Source organism: Schistocerca nitens, chromosome 7, assembly GCF_023898315.1.
Source record: "Schistocerca nitens isolate TAMUIC-IGC-003100 chromosome 7, iqSchNite1.1, whole genome shotgun sequence".
NCBI lineage: Eukaryota > Metazoa > Arthropoda > Insecta > Orthoptera > Acrididae > Schistocerca > Schistocerca nitens.
Window position 1 is genome coordinate 201,028,598 of NC_064620.1, and position 22,714 is coordinate 201,051,311.

General features: G+C 39.4%; 1 protein-coding gene across 1 annotated transcript in view; it reads right to left on the reverse strand.

Annotated features, from left to right (window-relative positions):
* LOC126194936 (uncharacterized) overlaps positions 1-22,714 on the reverse strand; it is a 64,812-nt gene that overhangs the window by 20,174 nt on the left and 21,924 nt on the right. The window contains exons 4-5 of the mRNA XM_049933320.1: positions 13,232-13,475; positions 725-828 (exon numbers count right to left, since the gene is read on the reverse strand). Of these exons, the coding sequence (XP_049789277.1) occupies positions 725-828; positions 13,232-13,475 (348 nt within the window). The remainder of the gene's footprint in view (positions 1-724; positions 829-13,231; positions 13,476-22,714) is intronic.

The following is a 22,714-nucleotide window of genomic DNA, read 5'->3' on the forward strand; positions in this document are numbered from 1 at the left end:
GTATGTAACAGAACTTTTCAATTCCTGAACCTAGATATTAAGATAATTGTTACAATAAAATAACAAGGTGATAAATGCAGAAATTTTTTTTTATGTTGATCTGTATGTTAGTACTACTTGAATACAGCTTAAAATCCGGCAGTGAATGTGATGGTTAAACCACAGTTTCAACCTTCAATGAATCCTATTAACATCACAATTTTTTTTTTTTTTTTCATTTTTCCCCCCCTTCTTCTTTTGGGACTTGGTAGATGCATACTTAATCCAATCCCTGCATAAGACTCATATGCTTCCATGCGTTTTCGTTTGTTTACAAGTAAAGAAGACCTGTTACGTCATGTATTGTAAACTCTCCATAGAACACTTCATAAACTGATTTAACACTCAAATTTGAAACATGGCTTTCCACTTCTTACATATTCTGCAGACGGGCTCCCCTGATAATGTATGAGCAGCACCTCAATGAAAATGGACATACAAAGTTAGGCTGTTGCAGCACCTTCATGTCAGTCTGGCCCACTGTTTTTTTTTTTTACTTTCACAAAGAATCTGCACAATGTACAGTCTAAAAATATTCCACCTCACTGTATTAATTACATTCTGCCTCACTTATTACAAGAAATATAAAATGTTATTACTCAATGCAAATAAGATTTTCTAAATTAATACTAAAAGCATGTGAGTTCGTCTCACAGTGATAAGTCTACCATGCTGAACATATTACCTGCTAAACTGGCCGTGCATCTGATTCAAATTTTCAACCCGAATTGGGAACTTCAAGTCACATGTGGCCACAATATTCTGAACCTTGAAATCTTTGAAGGAAACCTGTAATGAAACAGCTGATAATAGCACAGAATGCTTGTAACCAAGACTCATTTTAGATACGGTAATGCTTGTTGTCACAAACAAAGCAGCATCTCTCAGAAATTTTTTTGTAAATAACTATGACTGGGATCTATGAAATGGTTATGAAAGTATTAAATTTCAGAGTGGATGTGGTTGTCAGGATGAACAATTCAGCACCTGTATGTTGCAACCATTGTCAAAATTTGAGTCATACTGACCTAAATTCACTGAACACTTGCCCTACAGCACACTGAACTATTTTTTTTATTTATTTCCTTGTATGCAAATACCATTACAACAGAATTAAGGTAACAAAATAAAGTCTAAAATAGTAGGTAAATAAAAAATTTGGCTATCTGTCGACCAACAGAAGCCACTTACACTGCAAGGCATTTCTGTTGGTATACTAATGAAAAATTTCCTGGTGTTTGCGCTGTGTTCCCACAGATTCTCTAAAAAATACTGATGTATCATCCTCATCTGCAGACATCTTCAAAGGGAGAGGAGGAGAACAGTTGCAGTGATTGATGTTTGGACGCTGCATGCTGTGGCTCACTGACAACTTATGTAAATATTCACTGTAGCTTAAATCTGTGCAAGTCTAACGTTTTTTTAAAAGGTGTTGGATCAACTGAATCAAATTCTTTACCTGCCGATATTACAGAAATGTATGAATACTGTCAAACAATTGTGTTGTGTTTCATGAATGACACACACAGGACAGTGACTACTAGCTCCCCCACCCCTGTCGTGGTGGTGGCGGCAAATGACTTAATGGAAACATTTTTACCTTTGAGAGGGTGCACTGGGGTATTTAGTATCTACTGAGGAATTTTGTAGTGCTGCAGCACAGTGCAGAGCCCTGTGACGTGGCAGCTCTAGGTATTTTATTGCCTGATTGTCTTTCCCCCGCCCTCCTTCCCTCTACCCTCCCTCCTTGAGTCAGCATCCTCAGTATTGCATTGTTTCGCAGTGGTGCACGCCGTACCCTGTGTACCCGGTCATGTCATACTTTTTTCTTTCGGGCAATTTTGAGCATCTGTGAAATTTTCAATTTATCTACGCAAAGGATTGAACTGTAAAAGTACCTTTTCATGACAGTACTCATTACAAGAATGTGAAAATGTGTAAATAATTTTTTTTATATTTATTGCAATGTAGGTGCCATTAGCCAACAATATGTGTTTTTTGTCTATTTGTTTCTAGGTCCAACTATTTTAGAAAGGTTGAGGACATATCTGCATACATTCAAGAACTCGACAAAGATGAGAGACTTGGAATAAATCTTGTTGAAGTAGCCGAAAAAAAGGTGATCTGAGTGACAAAGAAGTTCACTTTAGCGACCAAGGGCATGAAACTAATTCCTAACAGGAAGGCAAAAGTGGGAGTAAGGAAGAAAGAAGTTCAGAAACTGGTTTCTTCTTAGGGAAAGATGAACAATTAAAATGGAGTAAAAAACTAGCCTAAAAAACCCTAAGCAAATCAACATTATGAAAGTTTCACCCCTTCTCCCAATCTATTCAAACAATACTTCTAATGAAATTATTGTGTTATTCAAGCTTTTTGAAACTCGTATGATAGATATGAGAGTATCCGGTACAAACAAATACAACGATAACCTTGTAACAAACAAGACGTACAAGGGATTGCAAATTTATGGATAAATGTGAAATTAAGGCATAAAGAAAAGTGAACATGTAAATGTACAAGAACTCTGGGATCAGATGGTACAGGCATGGGTATCCTGATGGCCACAATAAGCTACAAAGAATTTCTATTTGTCATGTGTTGTATGAGGTTTAGTGATGTTTCAACTTGAAATTAAAGGAAAAATCTTGACTGGTTAACGAACATCAGAAAGCTTTTATATTCCTTTACAACAACCAAATGATCCTACAATCCTACTGAACAGGTAACAATTGACAAAACGTAGATTGGATTTATGGGGACCCTGTTCCTGGACCCAGTACATACCATCCAAGCCTGCCAAATGTGGGATAAAAATATTTGCCATGTGTAATATACACACACACACACACACACACACACACACACATACACAGTTTTTACAGCAGTAATACTGAAAAATATGTGGGAAAAAAGCTAGAAAATAGAAATTGTTTATTGATACCCCTGCCTACAAAGCATAATATAGATGACACCAACCCCAAAACAGGAACGCCATCTTTCATCATTGACTATAATTGGAGGAGTAGATACTGTGGACAAAATGGTAGAGTGATATTCTGTTTCCAGAATTACAAGGAGATGGCCTATGGTGTTATCTTATACAACGCTTTTTTTTATCAGTCTTCTGACTGGTTTGATGTGGCATGCCACGAATTCCTCTCCTCTGCCAACCTCCTCATCTCAGAGGAGCACTTGTAACCTAAATCCTCAATTATCTGCTGCATGTATTCCAATCTGTCTTCCCCTGCGGGTTTTACCCTCTACAGCTCCCTCTAGTACCATGGAAGTCATTCCCTGACCTATTAACATATATCCTATCATTCTGCCCCTTACTCTTGTCAGTACTATCCTTACATTCCTTTCTCCCCGATTCTCTGGAGAACCTTCTCATTCCTTACCTCATCAGTCCACCTAATTTTCGACATTATTCTGCAGCACTACATCTCAAATGCTTTGATTCTCTGATTTTGCAGTTCTCCCACAGTCCACATTTCATTACCACATAATGCTGTGCTCCAAACGTGCATTCTCAGAAATTTCTTCTTCAAATTAAGACCTTTGTTTGACACTAGTAGCCTTCTCTTGGAAATAAATGTGCTTTTAGCCAGTGCTAGTCTGCTATTAATGTCATCCTTGATTTGTCCATCATGGGTTATTTTGTTGACTAGGTAGTAGAATTCTTTAACTTCATCTACTTCGTGATCTCTGATTCTGATAAGTTTCTCACTGTTCTCATTTCTGCTACTTCTCATTACATTCGTCTTTTTTCAATTTACTCTCAACCATATTCTGTACTCATTCGACTATTCAATATAATACCATTTAACCTTGAATTTTAATCACACTCCTGAATGTTTCTTTTATTTGCGTCACTGTTTCTTTGATGTATAGATTGAACAGTAGGTGCGAGAGACTCCATTCCTGTCTTACACTATGCTAAATATAGCTGGGATAAATTGCCAAATTTTACATTCACTTCCGAACCCAGACAGACGTATCAAAATTCAATGTATTCCTTTGAAGAATTTAGCGTTTGCGTTCATGAATGAACACATGAAAAACAGATCAAAAATCGTATCACAACTGACTGATGTTCCAGGATTTCTAAGGAAATTTCACTCCAAAGACATCAGTGAGATATCAGGACTATCAGAGAAGATGAAGGAAAGGCATTGCCACATGTGGAAAAGAAAAATAAATTAAGTAATGTATTACTTCACTTTGTTACATACTTGTATCATGAATTCCTTATTCATGTGCTGATTAAAGCTTTTGAAACAAATGTATAATAATATTACTCCAAAATATAAATATTTAACTGATACCTAATGAAATTCCAACTTACCATGGAAGGTGGGGTACTGAATACCCCATGCACATAATCATGAAATAATAATAATAATAATAATAATAATAATAATAATAATAATCCAGAATGAGATTTTCACTCTGCAGCAGAGTGTGCGCTGTTATGAAACTTTCTGGCAGATTAAAACTGTGTGCCAGACCGAGACTCGAACTCGGGACCTTTGCCTTTCACGGGCAAGTGCTCTACCAACTGAGCCACCCAAGCACGACTCACGCCCCGTCCTCACAGCTTTACTTCTGCCAGTATCTCGTCCCCTACCATCCAAACTTTACTTTAATAATAATAATAATAATAATAATAATAATAATAATAGATCGGCAAGCCCGCTCAAAGATTAAAGAACAGGCCCTGGAAACTATCACTCAATAGACCAAACATATGTTTGTATTATGTGGACAAAATTTTTGTACTACGGAGACATAAAAACAACTGGATTCAATTCAACACTGTGGAGGAGGTAGACAAAACATTACTTTTTCTGGATAAGATATTCACCTAAAAATTAAACATAGCTAGTGCTATATGTGGTATTTTGCACAGGAGATCGGTGAGTGACTCTTGCACAGATAAAATAAACAATGGAATTAGGGACCAGTATAATAAACTTGGCATGGTATTTACAAACCCAAACAAATTCATAAGTAACAAATGTCTGCATATAGATGTCATACATCTAAACTGGCTAGTCTCAGTGAATCTGAGTAAAATGTTTTTGGACGTTTGCAAAATCATCAATAATCAGGGAAACTAACAAAGTGTGGAAGGGATGTTAAAACAAAAGAGTCAACTGAAAATAAAAAAAATATAGATATATTCCAACAAATGATTTACTTAAAATCATTCAAAACAGTGACAAACATTTTCTAATGCATTGGAATGTAAATGGTATAGCCTCAGATTTTTGTAACCCAAGTTATTCAAAAATTGGTGAACTTCAAGTTTTACTTTGAGAATGTTCAAACTTAAAAATTGTATTTTTAAATGAACATTGGGTGACAAAAGGCAGTACAGGAATTCTGAACAAAATTGAACATTTTACAGTTGCCAGTAGTTTTTACAGAGGTAACAGATCTCGTGGGGGCTGCTGCATCCTTCTAAATGACGACAAATTATATAGAGAGAACTGAGTTCAGTTGTTTGAATGAGGAATGTAATTTTTAAAGTTGTGCAGTGGAGCTAATCGATTTAAATACTGTAATTTTATCTCTGTACAGAATTCCTTGAAGTGCTGTAACAAAATTATTTTTATCCAATTTTAAATGTTTATTAGAAAGACAGAAAGAAAAAAAATTTAATTGCAGCAGACTAATATAATTGTATTAAATAATAATAATGACACTGTAAAGTTTTGTGACTTAATTCAGAAATATGCTTTTAATTTAAATTTCACTGAATGCACTAGAAGAAACAGCCACTCTGAAACATCTATTGACAATATTCTGACAAATTATCAGTTTGAGGATGGAAGCAAATTCTGTTTAGATTTAGGCACATCACATCATTCAGCACTGCTCATAGAGCTTCCAAAAATATGGAAACCAGAATATGTGAAAACACATTTTGAAAGGAACTTCAGCAAAGAGAATGTAAATATATTTCCTAACAAACTGAGAACTATGAAATGGCCTCTAGATAATAGTGTGTCAAGTGAAAAAAATTTCAAAACATTCCTAAACTGCTTCCTAGATGTTTCCAATGAAACTTTTCCCCCTCAAACCAGGTGACAGAGAGTGGCCAATAAAATAAATTGGATTACACCAGGAATAAAAGTTTCTAGTACCAGGAAAAGACAGCTTCAGAATGAGTTAAAACATAACAAAAATGCTGACTTTGTGGGGTATGTAGAGAGATATAAGAATACATTCAAAAAATCTGTACAGGCAGCAAAAAAATTGTGTGGGGTATTCAAAGAGATATGAGAATACATTCAAAAAAATCTGTACAGGCAGCAAAAAAATTGGCGAACAACCTGTATATTGGTAAACATGAAAATAAATCATATTAGTTATTTATTGCAGTATAAAATTCGAAAATATCTAGCAATGTTATCACAGATTCTGAATGTGAATTAATGTGAGTGAAGTTTAGCATCAATAGTCAGTCAAAAATGGAAATCCGTTGCTTTTATACTCCATCTGGGTCAGGAGCTGTACTGGTAGAGTGCTTCAGACAGAACTTGCAGAATATTGCCGATAACTTTCTTGTTAATTCTGTTGGGTGAGGGGGTGACTTAAACTTACCAGGCATAGGTTGGGAGAGTGTACGATCAAATCTGGTGCCAGAAACAGGATTCATGTGACGTTATTCTGAATGTTTGTCTGAAAATTACTTTTATCAGATAATTAAACAACCAACTACTAAAGGTTATGTCTTCACCTTATAGCAACAGACCTGAATTTATCAAATCAGTGAATGTAGAGGATGGTATCCTTGATCATAAGGCTGTGGTAGCAATTATGACCACAAGTTTTCCAAGGAATGTTAAGAAAGATAAGAAAATATTTTTGCTTGGCAAGAGTGACATGATACAAATTGCAGAGTATGTGAGTAGTCAGAATCAAATATTCGGTGCTGAGGACCAAGATGTAGGAGCACAAATGAGAACAATTCAAAATCATCACTCAATATGCTTAAGACAATTATGTTCCAAGTGAGCTCATAAGTGATAGGAAAGGCCCACTCAGGTTTAATACACATGTTAGAAAACTGCAGTGTAAACAAAGAGTGTTTCACCACAGATTCCAGAAAAGTCAAAACGTAGATGACAAACGAAAGCTGAATGAAGCGAAAAAGAGCATAAGGAGAGCAATGACAGAAACCTTCACTGACTCTGAAAGTAAAATTTTGTGAACCGATCTGAGTAAACCTCCGAGAGAGGTTTTGATCTTATGTAAAATCATTAAGTGGTTCAAAATCCTCTTTTCATTCACTCAATGACCATACTGGCACTGACATTGAGGACAACAGAGAGTAGGCCAAAATTCAGTCTTTCAGAATTGTTTCACTGTGAAAGATCATAATACAGTCCCTACTTTCAACCATCACATGGACAAAGAAATAGCAGATATTGAGATAACCAACTGCAGAGTGAATAAATAATTTCCTTGCAGACAGAACTCAACACTTTGCTCTTAACAGAATAAAATCAGCAGATGCAGAGGTAACTTCCACAGTAACCCAAGGAAATGTAATAGGACCATTATTGTTTATTAACTATATAAATGATCTAGCAGAAAGTGTCAGAAGCTCCTTAAGACTGTTTGCACATGGTACAGCTGTCTGTAAATTAGTAGCAACACCAGAAGGCAGTACTGATTAGCATTGATGAATGGTGCAAGCTCTGGCAGTTGATCCTGAACATAAATAATGTAATATATTGTGCATACATAGGAAAAGAAATCCAATACTGTACAACTACACTATTAATGGTAAACTGCTGAAAACAATGTACCATAAAATATCTAGGAGTAACTATCCAGAGTGATCTTAAATTGAATGTCCACATAAAACAAATAGTAGGAAAAGCAGAAATCAGAGAGATTCATAGTACATTCAGGACAAGTAACTCATCCTCAAAGGAAGTGCCTTACGAGATGCTTGTTCCATCAATTCTTGAGTATTATTCATCAATCTGGGATTCTTACCAGGTAAGACTGATAGAAGACATAAAGAAGATCCCACGAAGAATGGTGTGTTTCATTGTGGGATTGTTTCGTCAGTGCGAGAATGTTACAGCGATGCTCAACAAACTCCATTGGCAATTATTATGAGAGAGATGTTGTACGTCACGGAGAAGTTTACTATTGAGATTGTTACACAGCACTTTCAGGGAAGAGTCTGGAAACATATTACTTCCTTCTGCATACATCTCTTGAAATGATCACGAGAAGAAAATCTGAGAAATTAGACCTAATACAGACACTTGCCACCAATGATTCTTCCCACAAGCCATACACAAGTGGAAAAGGGAGGAAGAGGTCAGTTAGTGGTATCAGATGTACCCTTATGATAAAGATGTAGATGAAGTATCTGAGATGGGCCAAGGGCGCTGGTCTACTACAATCGAAACCAAGACATATAGGAAACCACATAGTTGTGCATAGGTGTGTAAGTACTATGAAGAGGACAGCATGGAAACAGAGGAACATAAGGAAACAGCTGGTTAGTGAAGATGATTAAATCAGCCATGCCAGAACATATTTTTCATCCAGGTAACCAAAACGTTGGCAATACTTAGCACCTGGCACGAATCTGAATTTCACCAGTGACAGTACGTCAGTAAACAAACATCTCCCCCCCTCCTAAAATTTCTTCATGTGACACAGATGTGATTTTCAGAACTTATGAAACTGCAGAACAACTTATGAAACTGCAGAACAACAAATAATCACATTTTAATAAGTTTAATCATTACTGCTACAAGTTTGTATCTTACAGTTTTTATGTGGGGGCCACAGCTTGGAAACTCAGACGCAAGTAGAGGAATGAGTACGGAAAATATTATTAATGTCAAGTTCCGCAGTTACAACATTTTGGGAAGATTAAAATATAAATTTTGACATGGGGACTCTCATAATTTATACTTCTTGACTCTGTAATTGGTTTCAAACTTTTGTGCAATTTCAAGTAGCGCACACAACACTAGGATAAATCATCTAGATTTAAGTATTAAATCAAACAACGGAAAGTCCAGAATGTTATTACGACAATATTATGTAAGCCACTCAACCACATATGGGAAATGTTGAGTTGCAGACAGGTAGAATGAAAAAAATTCTAACTTCTTGTAAACGTGCTTTACTGACACTAATAAGAGCACTCTCATGTGTGAACATTAGTGTAGGTATATATTTGTTTTGCAGATTTGTTCATAATGAAATCACTCTTTCACTCCTAATGTTGCTACTTAGAGATAATAGTTGAATATGTGAGGTAGTAAATGACAATGTTACCTCACATCCTATAGACTTTGCTCTCTCAAATATCTACATTTTATCTTCACTCAATTTCCTGCACAAGTGCAAGTTGTCCTAGGTTCTGTGAACTTTGGAAAGTAGGAGATGAGGTACTAGTGGAAGAGAAGAGCAGTGATGGTGGGTCTTGAGTCATCCTTGTGTAGCTTAGTTAGTAGTGTACTTGCCCGTAAAAGGTGCAGGTCCTGAGTTTGAGTGTTGGTCTGGCACATCATTTTAATCTGCCAGGAAGCTTCAGACCAGTCCACACTCCACCCAGTGTGAAAATTTCAGTCTGAATACAATGTTAATTTTAACTTAATGGTGAATAATGAACCACATGCCACAAATAACTTTGTAGAATGAAGAAAATGTCACCAAAGCGAATGATCATAGCTGGTGTCAAAGAATAAATTAAAGAATGCCAGTTCTACATGCCAAACTTTAAGGGAACCGAAGAAAGGAAGATTTCACAAATTGGAGCAGCAGGATGTTCAGTACATTCACGAGAAATATAATGAAGACTTCCTCATTACTCTAGAAAATATCCAAATGCAGGAATTGGAGATAAGGAGGAATTTTCTAGCTGTATACATTGCAGAACACAAAGCAGATACTGTTTAATGTGTGACAATAACAATGAAGGCAGGGCTTACATTACAATACATGATGACACTTACTCAGCGATTTCCCGCAGCATTTGATGAGAAACTATGTGCATATCAGCATCATCATGTAATCCAATTTGTGGAAACGTTACAATTATTTACTAGGCTCTTGAGCAACCCCAATCAGATGCCTGTTTATTTTGATATGTTGTCAAATGTTGTCACTCAATGGGCTATAAAAGTATTCCTATAAGAAGTTCTGGCAATGAAGAGACCAGAATAACAGTAAGGCTGTGTACACAGGCAATTGGTAGGAGTCTTCCTCATACGTGGGTCTTTGCAGGAAAACAATACCAAAAGAAAAGCTATCTGCAAGACTTGTCTTTATAAGTCAAGAAATGGGATGAATGACAAATCAAGGACCTGATGCTAGACCGGTTGAAGACTACTTGGACCAGAATACCCGTTAGTATAATTTTGTGATAATTGCTCAGTGAGGAAGCTAGTACTTGTTGCAAAGAAGTATGTAATTATGCGTTGTCCACTGTAGAACTCTTGTAGACAGCTCTTTAAACTGCTCGGCCTACTGACAACAGTCACATGGTACATTTGCCTCCTTATGCAGTTTGTTGTCAACAATCGGTCCCAGTGAGGAGTGACATATTCATCTGGAAAAATCTTTGACTATTTATTCAGTTATATAATGAATTTTACCAATAATAAAATTGAATTCATATACAAACTGAAATAATATCTCTGTGTGTGTGTGGGGGGGGGGGGGGGAGATGGGGGGGGGGGGGGGGGGGTTTGGACCATGGATGCATGTGTGAAAAGACAGTAATATAAATGGGTTGCAGTTTGCTATATTTTTCACTCAGGAGTGTATACTGTAAAACTGATATGTTTGTCACAGTCAGATATCATCATCATGATTAATGGAACATGGGTCATTCCATGTTAAATCGCCTGATTTCAGAACATTTTCCTGCTCCATCATTATGGATTTCAAAGAAATTTTAAGTGAACATTCGCACATGTCCCCATTGAACATTGGTGATGTATAATGTTTGTTGAAATAACACTGGCCAAGTTATAGTTACTTGTTTGACACCATGCGCGACTTTGGGCCAAGTGAGTATGAATTTCTGGTGACAGAGCTGTTGCATCTCTGGAAGTATTTTGTTGAAAGAAATGAAATTTGGCCATCTTGTACAACTTTATGAGTTCTCTTAAGAATAACAATGAAAATAATTTTACAAATGATATTCTACCAGTAACTTTCAGGCAAAATTGCTTGAAAAAATCACCGCCTGCAAAAATTTCGAAGTTTGGCTTCTTGTATCTCAGGGTATACAGGTATGTCAAACATAAAAATTTGCATGTAATAACCAAAAAACACAAGGTTCTCAAATATGAAGTTTCATTGATGCATCACTTTCCAGTACTGAATAAATTAAGTGCAGAGTTGAAACTGCGGTATTTGCAATCCGATTTTGCTAAGAATTATTGTCATTAAAACTCTCCATGTTGGGCTCATTAGAAAGAGTATGGTTAGAACCACAAAACAAAGTGTATTTGATTACCCATTGTGGGCTAACAAAGCTACGTAACTTGAATCATAATTGGGAATGAATATCACGGTGAGGTAAAACTGTAAACTTCGGATTCTTATACTTCCGAGTGAACGCATGCTGAACATGAAACACAATATGCAATAGCTCAGTAGCACAAGGATGTGGAATACAGAGAGAATGCATACAATTTCACAAGATGAGCAAATTTAACTTCTTTCAAGAAAATATAATAGTTTAAAGTCACCAGAAAGTCTCACTAGTTCTACACAAAGTTGCGAATGCAGGCAACCAAGTGACTACATCTCGGCCAGTATTGCTGCGAAGAATGTTAAACTTTACCAGTGTTCATTGGGGACATGTGCGAATGTTCACATAAAATTTCCACAAAATCTAAGATGGTCGAGCACGGAGGCCTAGGTACTTGACATGGAATAATCCACATGCAAATAACAGCTATCCTTACCCTACCCACTGCCACATCATTTTGACACTCACTGGACAACAACATTAGAAAGTTTATGCCTGTTTCGTTACTACTGCAGATGAGACAGTTCATTCCAATGCTGAAACATGTGCAGTCTTTCTTTGCAAGTTAGTATATAAAATGATTCCTAAACCTACTTTGCAACAAATACTCTTCTGCTTGTATTTATTTACTTTCATTCCAGTGTTATCTACTCTATTTCACCATGGAATTGTGAGAGTGAATAAAACATTGTTATTAATAAAAAGACTTTTTTTTTCCTTTCCTAAATCATTTGCATCTTCTCTGGCACAAGGAAACAAAACTACCTCCACCTCTTTCTTCACATTAACATGATACATATTCGCCTACTACTTCTTGGAGAAGTCCTCCTCCACAGCTGAGATGTTAGCATGGCTGACTGCCAATCGGTGGATCCGGTTTTGACATCAAGAAACTGGACAGGGACCAGAACAGCAGTGTGCTGTCCACGCGCCCATCCATACCACATCTAATGACGCCACTGGCAGAGCATGACAGGCTGGTAGCTCAGACCTGATTTGACCCATCTAGGGCTACAATGAGGAACTTACTGGCAAAGAAGGAAAAAACTTTATGTTCTGGTAGTCCTTCAACCATGTCAGTAGTGATGGAACCCAAGCCTGACTGAGTAAACACCGGGGTGGAAATCAACAGTATCATATTCAAAGGAACTATTCTGGCAAGTGTCTTGTGCAATTAGGGGAACCATGGATAACCTATGTCTGACGGGGGATTTGAATGCCATCCCTCTTGCATGTTAGTTCTACATCAACCACTGCACCACTTTCTTTTGTATGACGGTTGCCACTTGCCTGTTAACCCTCCAGCATTATCAATACCCTGTGCCCAAATAGCATGTTCCTATTTTTTTCTTGGAACAGAGGTCTCTGAGACAGTGATTGGTTCTCAGCCATTTAAAAATTTTGTTCTCATGTTAATTTCCAAACACAGTTCTCAGAATAAGATTTTCAAGTTGCATTTCATTTCAGTGCTACTGTCTTCTTCCTTGCTATCTCATATAAGGTATACACAAAAACAGAAGAAGAAAACCTACCCTGAAAGCATTCTTGTCTTCTTTTGTTCATTATTATGTCTGTTGACATATAATCACCAGTTTTCTATCATTATTTTTATTAAAAAACCATAGCTAACATGACAAAAACAATGAGTAAACTACAACTTACTTTAAAGCCTAATTTTTCAATTATTCTTGCAAATTTACGTGCTGCAAGACGTGAATCAGCCTCATTTCGAGCACCGGTTACAACCATTTTTCCCGAGCGGAAAATTAGAGCTGTTGTATGAGGCTCACGTATCCGCATAACTATTCCTGTGAAGCGTTGTGGATTATATTCAGAATTTCGAGTTCGAAAATTTATCTGCATGAGATCTAGCTCGCAGCACAAATTCACTGTGGAAACAACATTCCTGCAAAAGAACAAGAAAAGGTCACAGCATAAATGTCAAATTCAAATACTGTTAAGTCTACACGGATTTTGTGTGTCAAACATTACATACATGACAACTGAAAGGCGAAACATGCAGTGAGGGAAGGAGGGGGTGGGGGAAAGGTGGAGGGGGACAGAGAGAGAGAGAGAGAGAGAGAGAGAGAGAGAGAGAGAGAGAGATGAGTGTGTTTGCACCCCCAACACACACACACACACACACACACACACACACTTAAAGCATGTGGTAACTTGCTTTAACAACTTACATCAATGTGCTGTTTAAAGTGTCGCATGCCGCACATGAATTACCCGTAAGTAATCTGATCACCTTTCCTCATTTCTTTATCATTTCCTTCACTAACTATCCAATACTGTGGCAAACAACTCATTAACTATAACTAAAAACATTCTCTTCACAATTAATTTTCTTTTTATATTTTACTTTCCATGGTGAATTCTTATGACCATTTACTGCAGAAAATGGTTTCCATTACACTACCTGATCAAAAGTACACTATGTGATCAAAAGTATCTGGACAACTGGCTGTAAATGACTTAGTAGTTCGTGGCACCCTACATCGGTAATGCTGGAATTCAATATGGTGGTAGCCCATCCTTAGCCTTTATGACAGCTTCCACTCTCGCAGGAATAAATTCAATCAGGTGCTGGAAGGATTCTTGCAGAATGGCAGCCCATTCTTTGCTGAGTGCTCCACTGAGGACAAGTACCAATGTCGGTCGGTGAGGACTGGTATGAAGTCGGCATTCCACAACATCCAAAAGATGTTCTACAGGATTCAAGTCAGGACTCTGTGCAAGCCAGTCCATTACAGGGATGTTAATGTGGTGTAACAACTACATCATAGGCCCTGCATTATGAGTAAGTGCTTGATCATGTTGAAAGATGCAATCGCCATTCCCGAATTGCTCTTCAACAGTGGGAAGCAAGAAAGTGCTTAAGACATCAATGTAGACCTGCGCTGTGATAATGCCATCCAAAGCAATATGGGGTGCAAGCCCCCTCCATGAAAAACACGTTCACACCGTAAGACCACCACCTCCAAATTTTACTGTTGGCACTACACACGCTAGAAGATAACGTTCACCGGGCATTTGCCATACCCACACCCTGCCATTGGATCATCACATTGTGTACAGTGATTTGTCACTCCACACAACGTTTTTCCAAATCATCCAATGTCTATGCTCCTTACACCAAGCGAGGCGTCATTTGGTATTTACTTGTGTGATGTGTGGCTTATGAGCAGCCACTTGACCATGAAATCCAAGTTTGCTCACCTCCTGTCTGACTCTCTTAGTACTAGCAGTGGATCCTGATGCAGTTTGGAATTCCTGTGTGATGGTCTGGATAGATGTCTGCCTATTACACATTACGACCCTCTTCAACTGTTGACAGTCTCTGTCAGTCAACAGACGAGGTCGGCCTGTATGCTTTTGTGCTGTGCATGTCCCTTCACATTTCTACTTCATTATCACATCAGAAACAGTGGACCTAGGAATGTTTAGGAGTGTGGAAATCTCATGTACAGATGTATGACACAAGTGACAGCCAATCACCTGACCCCATTCGAAGTCCATCAGTTCTGCAGAGTGCCCCATTCTGATCTCTCACGATATCTAATGACTACTGAGGTCACTGATATGGAGTACTGGCAGTAGGTGGCAGCGCAATGCACCTAATATGAAAAACATATGTTCTTGGGGGTGTCCGGATACTTTTGACCACATAGTGTATCTGGACACTCCATGTACTAAGATTGACCACTAGATGTCACAACAGGTGAACCTGCCAGTATAAAAGGAGGTGGGGAGTATTGTGTTATCACTGGTCCCTCTGTCCAGAATGCAGTTTGAGGTCCCCAGAGCATGGCATGCAGTGGGAGATGCACCCTCTGCATCTCACCAGTACCATCTCACCACCTCACAAGCAACACAGACAAGATGATAAAAGTTTAGGGAACAAAAAACATTAAAAATGGAAAACATGAAAGAACAAATAAAATAAAAAGGGTATGGGCTACACCAAACTGCTGAGCAAGGGCCACCCTGGGACCCATGGGCCAAGGCAGGCAGCGTCACCCCTCCAAACCTTCAGGTGGTCAATGAGGTCAAAGTGTCCTGTTGTTGTTGTTGTGGTCTTCAGTCCTGAGACTGGTTTGATGCAGCTCTCCATGCTACTCTATCCTGTGCAAGCTTCTTCATCTCCCAGTACCTACTGCAACCTACATCCTTCTGAATCTGCTTAGTGTATGCATCTCTTGGTCTCCCCCTACGATTTTTACCCTCCACGCTGCCCTCCAATACTAAATTGGTGATACCTTGATGCCTCAGAACATGTCCTACCAACCGATCCCTTCTTCTGGTCAAGTTGTGCCACAAACTCCTCTTCTCCCCAATCCTGTTCAGTACCTCCTCATTAGTTATGTGATCTACCCATCTAATCTTCAGCATCCTTCTGTAGCACCACATTTCGAAAGCTTCTATTCTCTTCTTGTCCAAACTATTTATCGTCCATGTTTCACTTCCATACATGGCTACCCTCCATACAAATACTTTCAGAAACGACTTCCTGACACTTAAATCTATACTCGATGTTAACAAATTTCTCTTCTTCAGAAACGCTTTCCTTGCCATTGCCAGTCTACATTTTATATCCTCTCTACTTCGACCATCATCAGTTATTTTGCTCCCCAAATAGCAAAACTCCTTTACTACTTTAAGTGTCTCATTTCCTAATCTAATACCCTCAACATCACCCGACTTAATTCGACTACATTCCATTATCCTTGTTTTGCTTTTGTTGATGTTCATTTTATATCCTCCCTTCAAGACACCATCCATTCCATTCAACTGCTCTTCCAAGTCCTTTGCTGTCTCTGACAGAATTACAATGTCATCGGCGAACCTCAAAGTTTTTATTTCTTCTCCATGGATTTTAATACCTACTCCGAATTTTTCTTTTGTTTCCTTTACTGCTTGCTCAATATACAGATTGAATAACATCGGGGAGAGGCTACAACCCTGTCTTACTCCCTTCCCAATCACTGCTTCCCGTTCGTGTCCCTCGACTCTTATAACTGCCATCTGGTTTCTGTACAAATTGTAAATAGCCTTTCGCTCCCTGTATTTTACCCCTGCCACCTTTAGAATTTGAAAGAGAGTATTCCAGTCAACATTGTCAAAAGCTTTCTCTAAGTCTACAAATGCTAGAAACGTAGGTTTGCCTTTCCTTAATCTTTCTTCTAAGATAAGTCGTAAGGTCAGTATTGCCTCACGTGTTCCAGTATTTCTACGGAATCCAAACTGATCTTCCCCGAGGTCGGCTTCTACTAGTTTTTCCATTCGTCTGTAAAGAATTCGTGTTAGTATTTTGCAGCTGTGGCTTATTAAACTGATTGTTCGGTAATTCTCACATCTGTCAACACCTGCTTTCTTTGGGATTGGAATTATTATATTCTTCTTGAAGTCTGAGGGTATTTCGCCTGTTTCATACATCTTGCTCACCAGATGGTAGAGTTTTGTCAGGACTGGCTCTCCCAAGGCCGTCAGTAGTTCCAATGGAATGTTGTCTACTCCGGGGGCCTTGTTTCGACTCAGGTCTTTCAGTGCTCTGTCAAACTCTTCACGCAGTATCGTATCTCCCATTTCATCTTCATCTACATCCTCTTCCATTTCCATAATATTGTCCTCAAGTACATCGCCCTTGTATAGACCCTCTATATACTCCTTCCACCTTTCTGCTTTCCCTTCTTTGCTTAGAACTGGGTTTCCATCTGAGCTCTTGATGTTCATACAAGTGGTTCTCTTATCTCCAAAGGTCTCTTTAATTTTCCTGTAGGCAGTATCTATCTTACCCCTAGTGAGATAAGCCTCTACATCCTTACATTTGTCCTCTAGCCATCCCTGCTTAGCCATTTTGCACTTCCTGTCGATCTCATTTTTGAGACGTTTGTATTCCTTTTTGCCTGCTTCATTTACTGCATTTTTATATTTTCTCCTTTCATCAATTAAATTCAATATTTCTTCTGTTACCCAAGGATTTCTACTAGCCCTCGTCTTTTTACCTACTTGATCCTCTGCTGCCTTCACTACTTCATCCCTCAAAGCTACCCATTCTTCTTCTACTGTATTTCTTTCCCCCATTCCTGTCAATTGTTCCCTTATGCTCTCCCTGAAACTCTGTACAACCTCTGGTTCTTTCAGTTTATCCAGGTCCCATCTCCTTAAATTCCCACCTTTTTGCAGTTTCTTCAGTTTTAATCTACAGGTCATAACCAATAGATTGTGGTCAGAGTCCACATCTGCCCCTGGAAATGTCTTACAATTTAAAACCTGGTTCCTAAATCTCTGTCTTACCATTATATAATCTATCTGATACCTTTTAGTATCTCCAGGGTTCTTCCATGTATACAACCTTCTATCATGATTCTTAAACCAAGTGTTAGCTATGATTAAATTGTGCTCTGTGCAAAATTCTACAAGGCGGCTTCCTCTTTCATTTCTTAGCCCCAATCCATATTCACCTACTACGTTTCCTTCTCTCCCTTTTCCTACACTCGAATTCCAGTCACCCATGACTATTAAATTTTCGTCTCCCTTCACAATCTGAATAATTTCTTTTATTTCATCATACATTTCTTCAATTTCTTCGTCATCTGCAGAGCTAGTTGGCATATAAACTTGTACTACTGTAGTAGGTGTGGGCTTCGTATCTATCTTGGCCACAATAATGCGTTCACTAAGCTGTCTGTAGTAGCTTACCCGCGTTCCTATTTTCCTATTCATTATTAAACCTACTCCTGCATTACCCCTATTTGACTTTGTGTTTATAACCCTGTAGTCACCTGACCAGAAGTCTTGTTCCTCCTGCCACCGAACTTCACTAATTCCCACTATATCTAACTTTAACCTGTCCATTTCCCTTTTTAAATTTTCTAACCTACCTGCCCGATTAAGGGACCTGACATTCCACGCTCCGATCCGTAGAACGCCAGTTTTCTTTCTCCTGATAACGACATCCTCTTGAGTAGTCCCCGCCCGGAGATCCGAATGGGGGACTATTTTACCTCCGGAATATTTTACCCAAGAGGACGCCATCATCATTTAATCATACAGTAAAGCTGCATGCCCTCGGGAAAAATTACGGCCGTAGTTTCCCCTTGCTTTCAGCCGTTCGCAGTACCAGCACAGCAAAGCCGTTTTGGTTATTGTTACAAGGCCAGATCAGTCAGTCATCCAGACTGTTGCCCTTGCAACTACTGAAAAGGCTGCTGCCCCTCTTCAGGAACCACACGTTTGTCTGGCCTCTCAACAGATACCCCTCCGTTGTGGTTGTACCTACGGTACGGCTATCTGTATCGATGAGGCACGCAAGCCTCCCCACCAACGGCAAGGTCCATCGTCCACTGGCACCAGAGATCGAGTGTCAGGAAGTTTAAGATATTGCCGCAAAGCAGTCAAATTTGGGCAGCCTAGTAGGATATGGGCCACTGTCAGGCAGGTACTACATCAGCAGTAAAATGGGTCCTCACATCAGAGAATATGGCTGTGGGTCAGCCAAGTGTGGCCAATGCGTAGCTGACAAGATGATAATGGATTCCCTGAGACAAGCACAAAGGAAAGACTTTCACATGGTCGTGGTCCCCTTTATTGCCCTCAGTTGGTTTGGGGTGTCCAGGGCAAACCATTCCAACTTCCAGACATCCAACAACTGATGGCGTAGAGTTGACTGAAGGACAAGTTCTGTCCCCCATTTCCAAATTCAGTACTTTGTTAGCCAACTTTGACAAATGGTCAGCATGTTTATTCCCTGACACCCCAACATGACCAGAGGTCCAAACAAAGAGGAATGGCCGCCCAGCTTGTTGGTGGTCAGAAAGATGCTGGACAGAAGTGACTAATGGCTGAGGAGTGCAGTACTGATCTATAGCCTGAAGGCTGCTCAGGGAGCTGCTGCAGATCAGAATCATCTTGCTGGTGCAAGAACGAACACGGCTGATGGCTCATTTGATGACCATCAATTCAGCAGTGTAGACACTGGATCCATCCAGCAAGGAGCATAGGTCACTGTACCTTGCATGTGTGTATGCAAAATCGGTTCATCCATCGACCTTTGAGCCATCAGTGTATGCAACTACCAAACCTGCAAATGCACTGAGGACAGCCAGGAACAGATGGTGAAACATCAATGGGGTCAACTGAATCTTTCAGTACAAAGGATATATGAAGACAGATCTGAGTTCAGGATATACACCATGAGGGCGTACATGATTGCTCCCTACAAGAGGTGGCATTGGGGGAAGTTAGAGTTCAGGGCAGAGACACTGTAGTCGAACTGCAATTTTGAGTCCAGTTCTGGGTCTATCGTGGGAGTTCGACCTCTCTACTAGGAAAAAGGGCATGGTAGTTTGGTTGCTTAGGGAAGCTGCGAATATATGTAGTGTAACTGAGTGGCTGTTGTTGGCACCTGATCTGTACTGGAGGGACCCCAGCCTCCATGAGTAGGCTGTTCACAGGCTACTCTGAAAGGCTCCTGTTGCAAGTCTGACACCACAGTAGTGTATTTGGTCCAGTGACCACAACACCAAGGGCAATGCCAAACCACATGCCAGACTCCCACAATCAAGATGAGAAAGGATCAGTGCTCTGTAAAGTTGCAGGACTATAGTGCGCTCTGCACCCCAGCTGAGGCAGCAAATCATTAAGTTTCAGCCAGCACCTTTGCTTAAGCTGGAGAAGATGGGAAAGCCACATCTGCTGGGCATCTAAGACCAGTCCCAAAAAGTGGAAAGTCTCAACCACATTGAGTAATTGGTCGTCAAGGTAAAATTCTGGTTGTGTATGAACAGTATGACAGCAACAAAAGTGTATGTGGTGAGTCCTGACAGTGGGAAACTGGAAATCATGAGTGAGGGCTCACAACCATGCCTTTTGAATTGCACACTACAGCTGGTGTTCAGCAACACCCACATTAGAGCAGCAATAGTAAAAGCAAAAAATCATCAGCATACAACGAGGGTGACACTGTAGACCCCACAGCTACTACTAGACCATGGATGGCCACTAAAAAGAGGGACACTTAATACAGAGCCCTGCAGGGCCCCATTCTCTTGGGTGTGGAGGGTACTGTGGGAAGCACCAACTCAAATGCGGAAAGTAAGGTGCAACAAGAAGTTCTGTACAAAAATCAGAAGTGGGCCCCAGAGACCCCACTCATGTAAGATAGCAAGTATACAGTATTCCCATGTGATGTCATAAGCCTTTTGTAAGTAGAAGACAGCGATAAGATGTTAACGTCGGTCAAAAGCTGTCCAGATTGTTGACTTCAGGCAAACCAAATTATCAGCAGTGGAAAGGCCTTCACAAAAACTGCCCTGGGATGGAGTGAAAAGGCCCCAAGACTCTAGGTGCCAACACAGCCGCCGGCTCAGCATGCGTTCAAGCAACTTAAAAGAGAATGTTGGTGAGATTAACTGGGCAATAGCTGACCACTTCCAAGAGATGCTTACCCAGTTTCAGTACTGTGTGATGCTCTCCCACCATTGAGATAGGAACCCACACTCACGCCACATACTGCTGAAGATGGTAAGGAGATGATGCTGACAATCCACTGATGGTGTTTTGAGCATTTGGTTGTGGATGTGCTCTGGTCCTGGGGCTGGTGGTAGTTGGTTTGAGGGAGAGGACCAAACAGCGATGTCATCGATCACATTGGATTAGGGAAGGATAGGGAAGGAAATCCGCCATCCCATTTCAAAAGAATCATCCCGACATTTGCCTCAAGCAATTTAGAGAAATCATGGAAAACCTTAATCAGGATGGCCAGGCATGGGTTTCAATCCTGGGGCTGTATCAGGGGCAAAGAGGCAGGGCACTAAAGAACTCCCACTCACTAAATGGAGCATTATATCGCTCCAAGTGGCATGAAGTGAAACATAATTGCAATTTCTCAATCCACCGTTTAAGGACATGAAAAGGAGGTTGACAGTTTGCAAATGCAGAGGCTCGAACACAATGCAGAGCAAAATTTTTGGCTACAGCATCTGGGTCAATGAAAACAGCACCGTTCAAGGATATATCAAGTACACTTACAGAGGACTGGTGTTCATAGAAGTGTCTGATTTACACCCAAACCTACAAAGGAGGCATAATTGGGCCAACAGCCGAAATTTACCATTCGCAGCATTCTTGCTTCATAGTACAGAGGAGGCACTGTTATGGCATTGGGGAGTTTCCAGTAGTAATATAGTATGATCCCCTTATTCAGAAATGCAGATGGATATGAACACATTTTACTGCAGCTTGTACAGAGTACAGTAGAGGAACAGTTTGGAGATAACTGGTAGTATCAGCATGACAATGCACCCTGTCATACGGCGGCATATGTGGGACTATGGTTTGTGGACAGTAACATTCCTGAAATGGACTGACATGACCGGAGTCCTGACCTGCACCCAACGGAACATCTCTGGGATTAGTTAGAACGTCAACCTCACTTCAAAACCTTTGGCTCGATGTAAAATGGGCTGCCTTTCATCCACAAGACATTCGAACATCTCACTGAAAATGTCCTCTGCAGAGTTCAAACTGCCACACAAGTGAAGGGTGGACACACACCATGTGTGATTCCATACAAAGTGGTCAACAAAAATAACTAACTAGTTGTTTGAATATCTCAGAAAAATTTATACTTCTTGTGAGAGTTCCATAAAGTGTAATGAACTCAATATTTTTTTTTTTTTAAGTTACTGTTTATTATTTTGAAACAGCAGTTATTTGTCTTTCAGGTTATATGCATTTTTTCACATTTGCCAGCACCTGCATTTTTTAAAAAATATTCAGCAATGGGTTGCCTTCAGTATTTCAAATAAAAAGTGTTTAATTCAGCACATACTGGCCTAAAAATTAAAGCCACCGCCACGTAGCTAAATGTATTCCTTAATGTATTTTTAATAGCTCAATGTTATTGGTCAGTATTTTAACAGTTGTTTTCAAAAACAGGAGTAATTTCTCAGAAAACACTGTTTTAAAGAACAGATGCGTATTTTTCACTTTTTCGCCAGCAATGTCTTTGTTAAAGGACCAAATAAAAATCTAAAAATTACACACTTAGTAGACCTTTATAATATCAAACTTCATTATAAGTTTCAGCTTTGAGATTCGATTGGAAGTTACTGAAAAAAAGGCAAGTATGAGTCA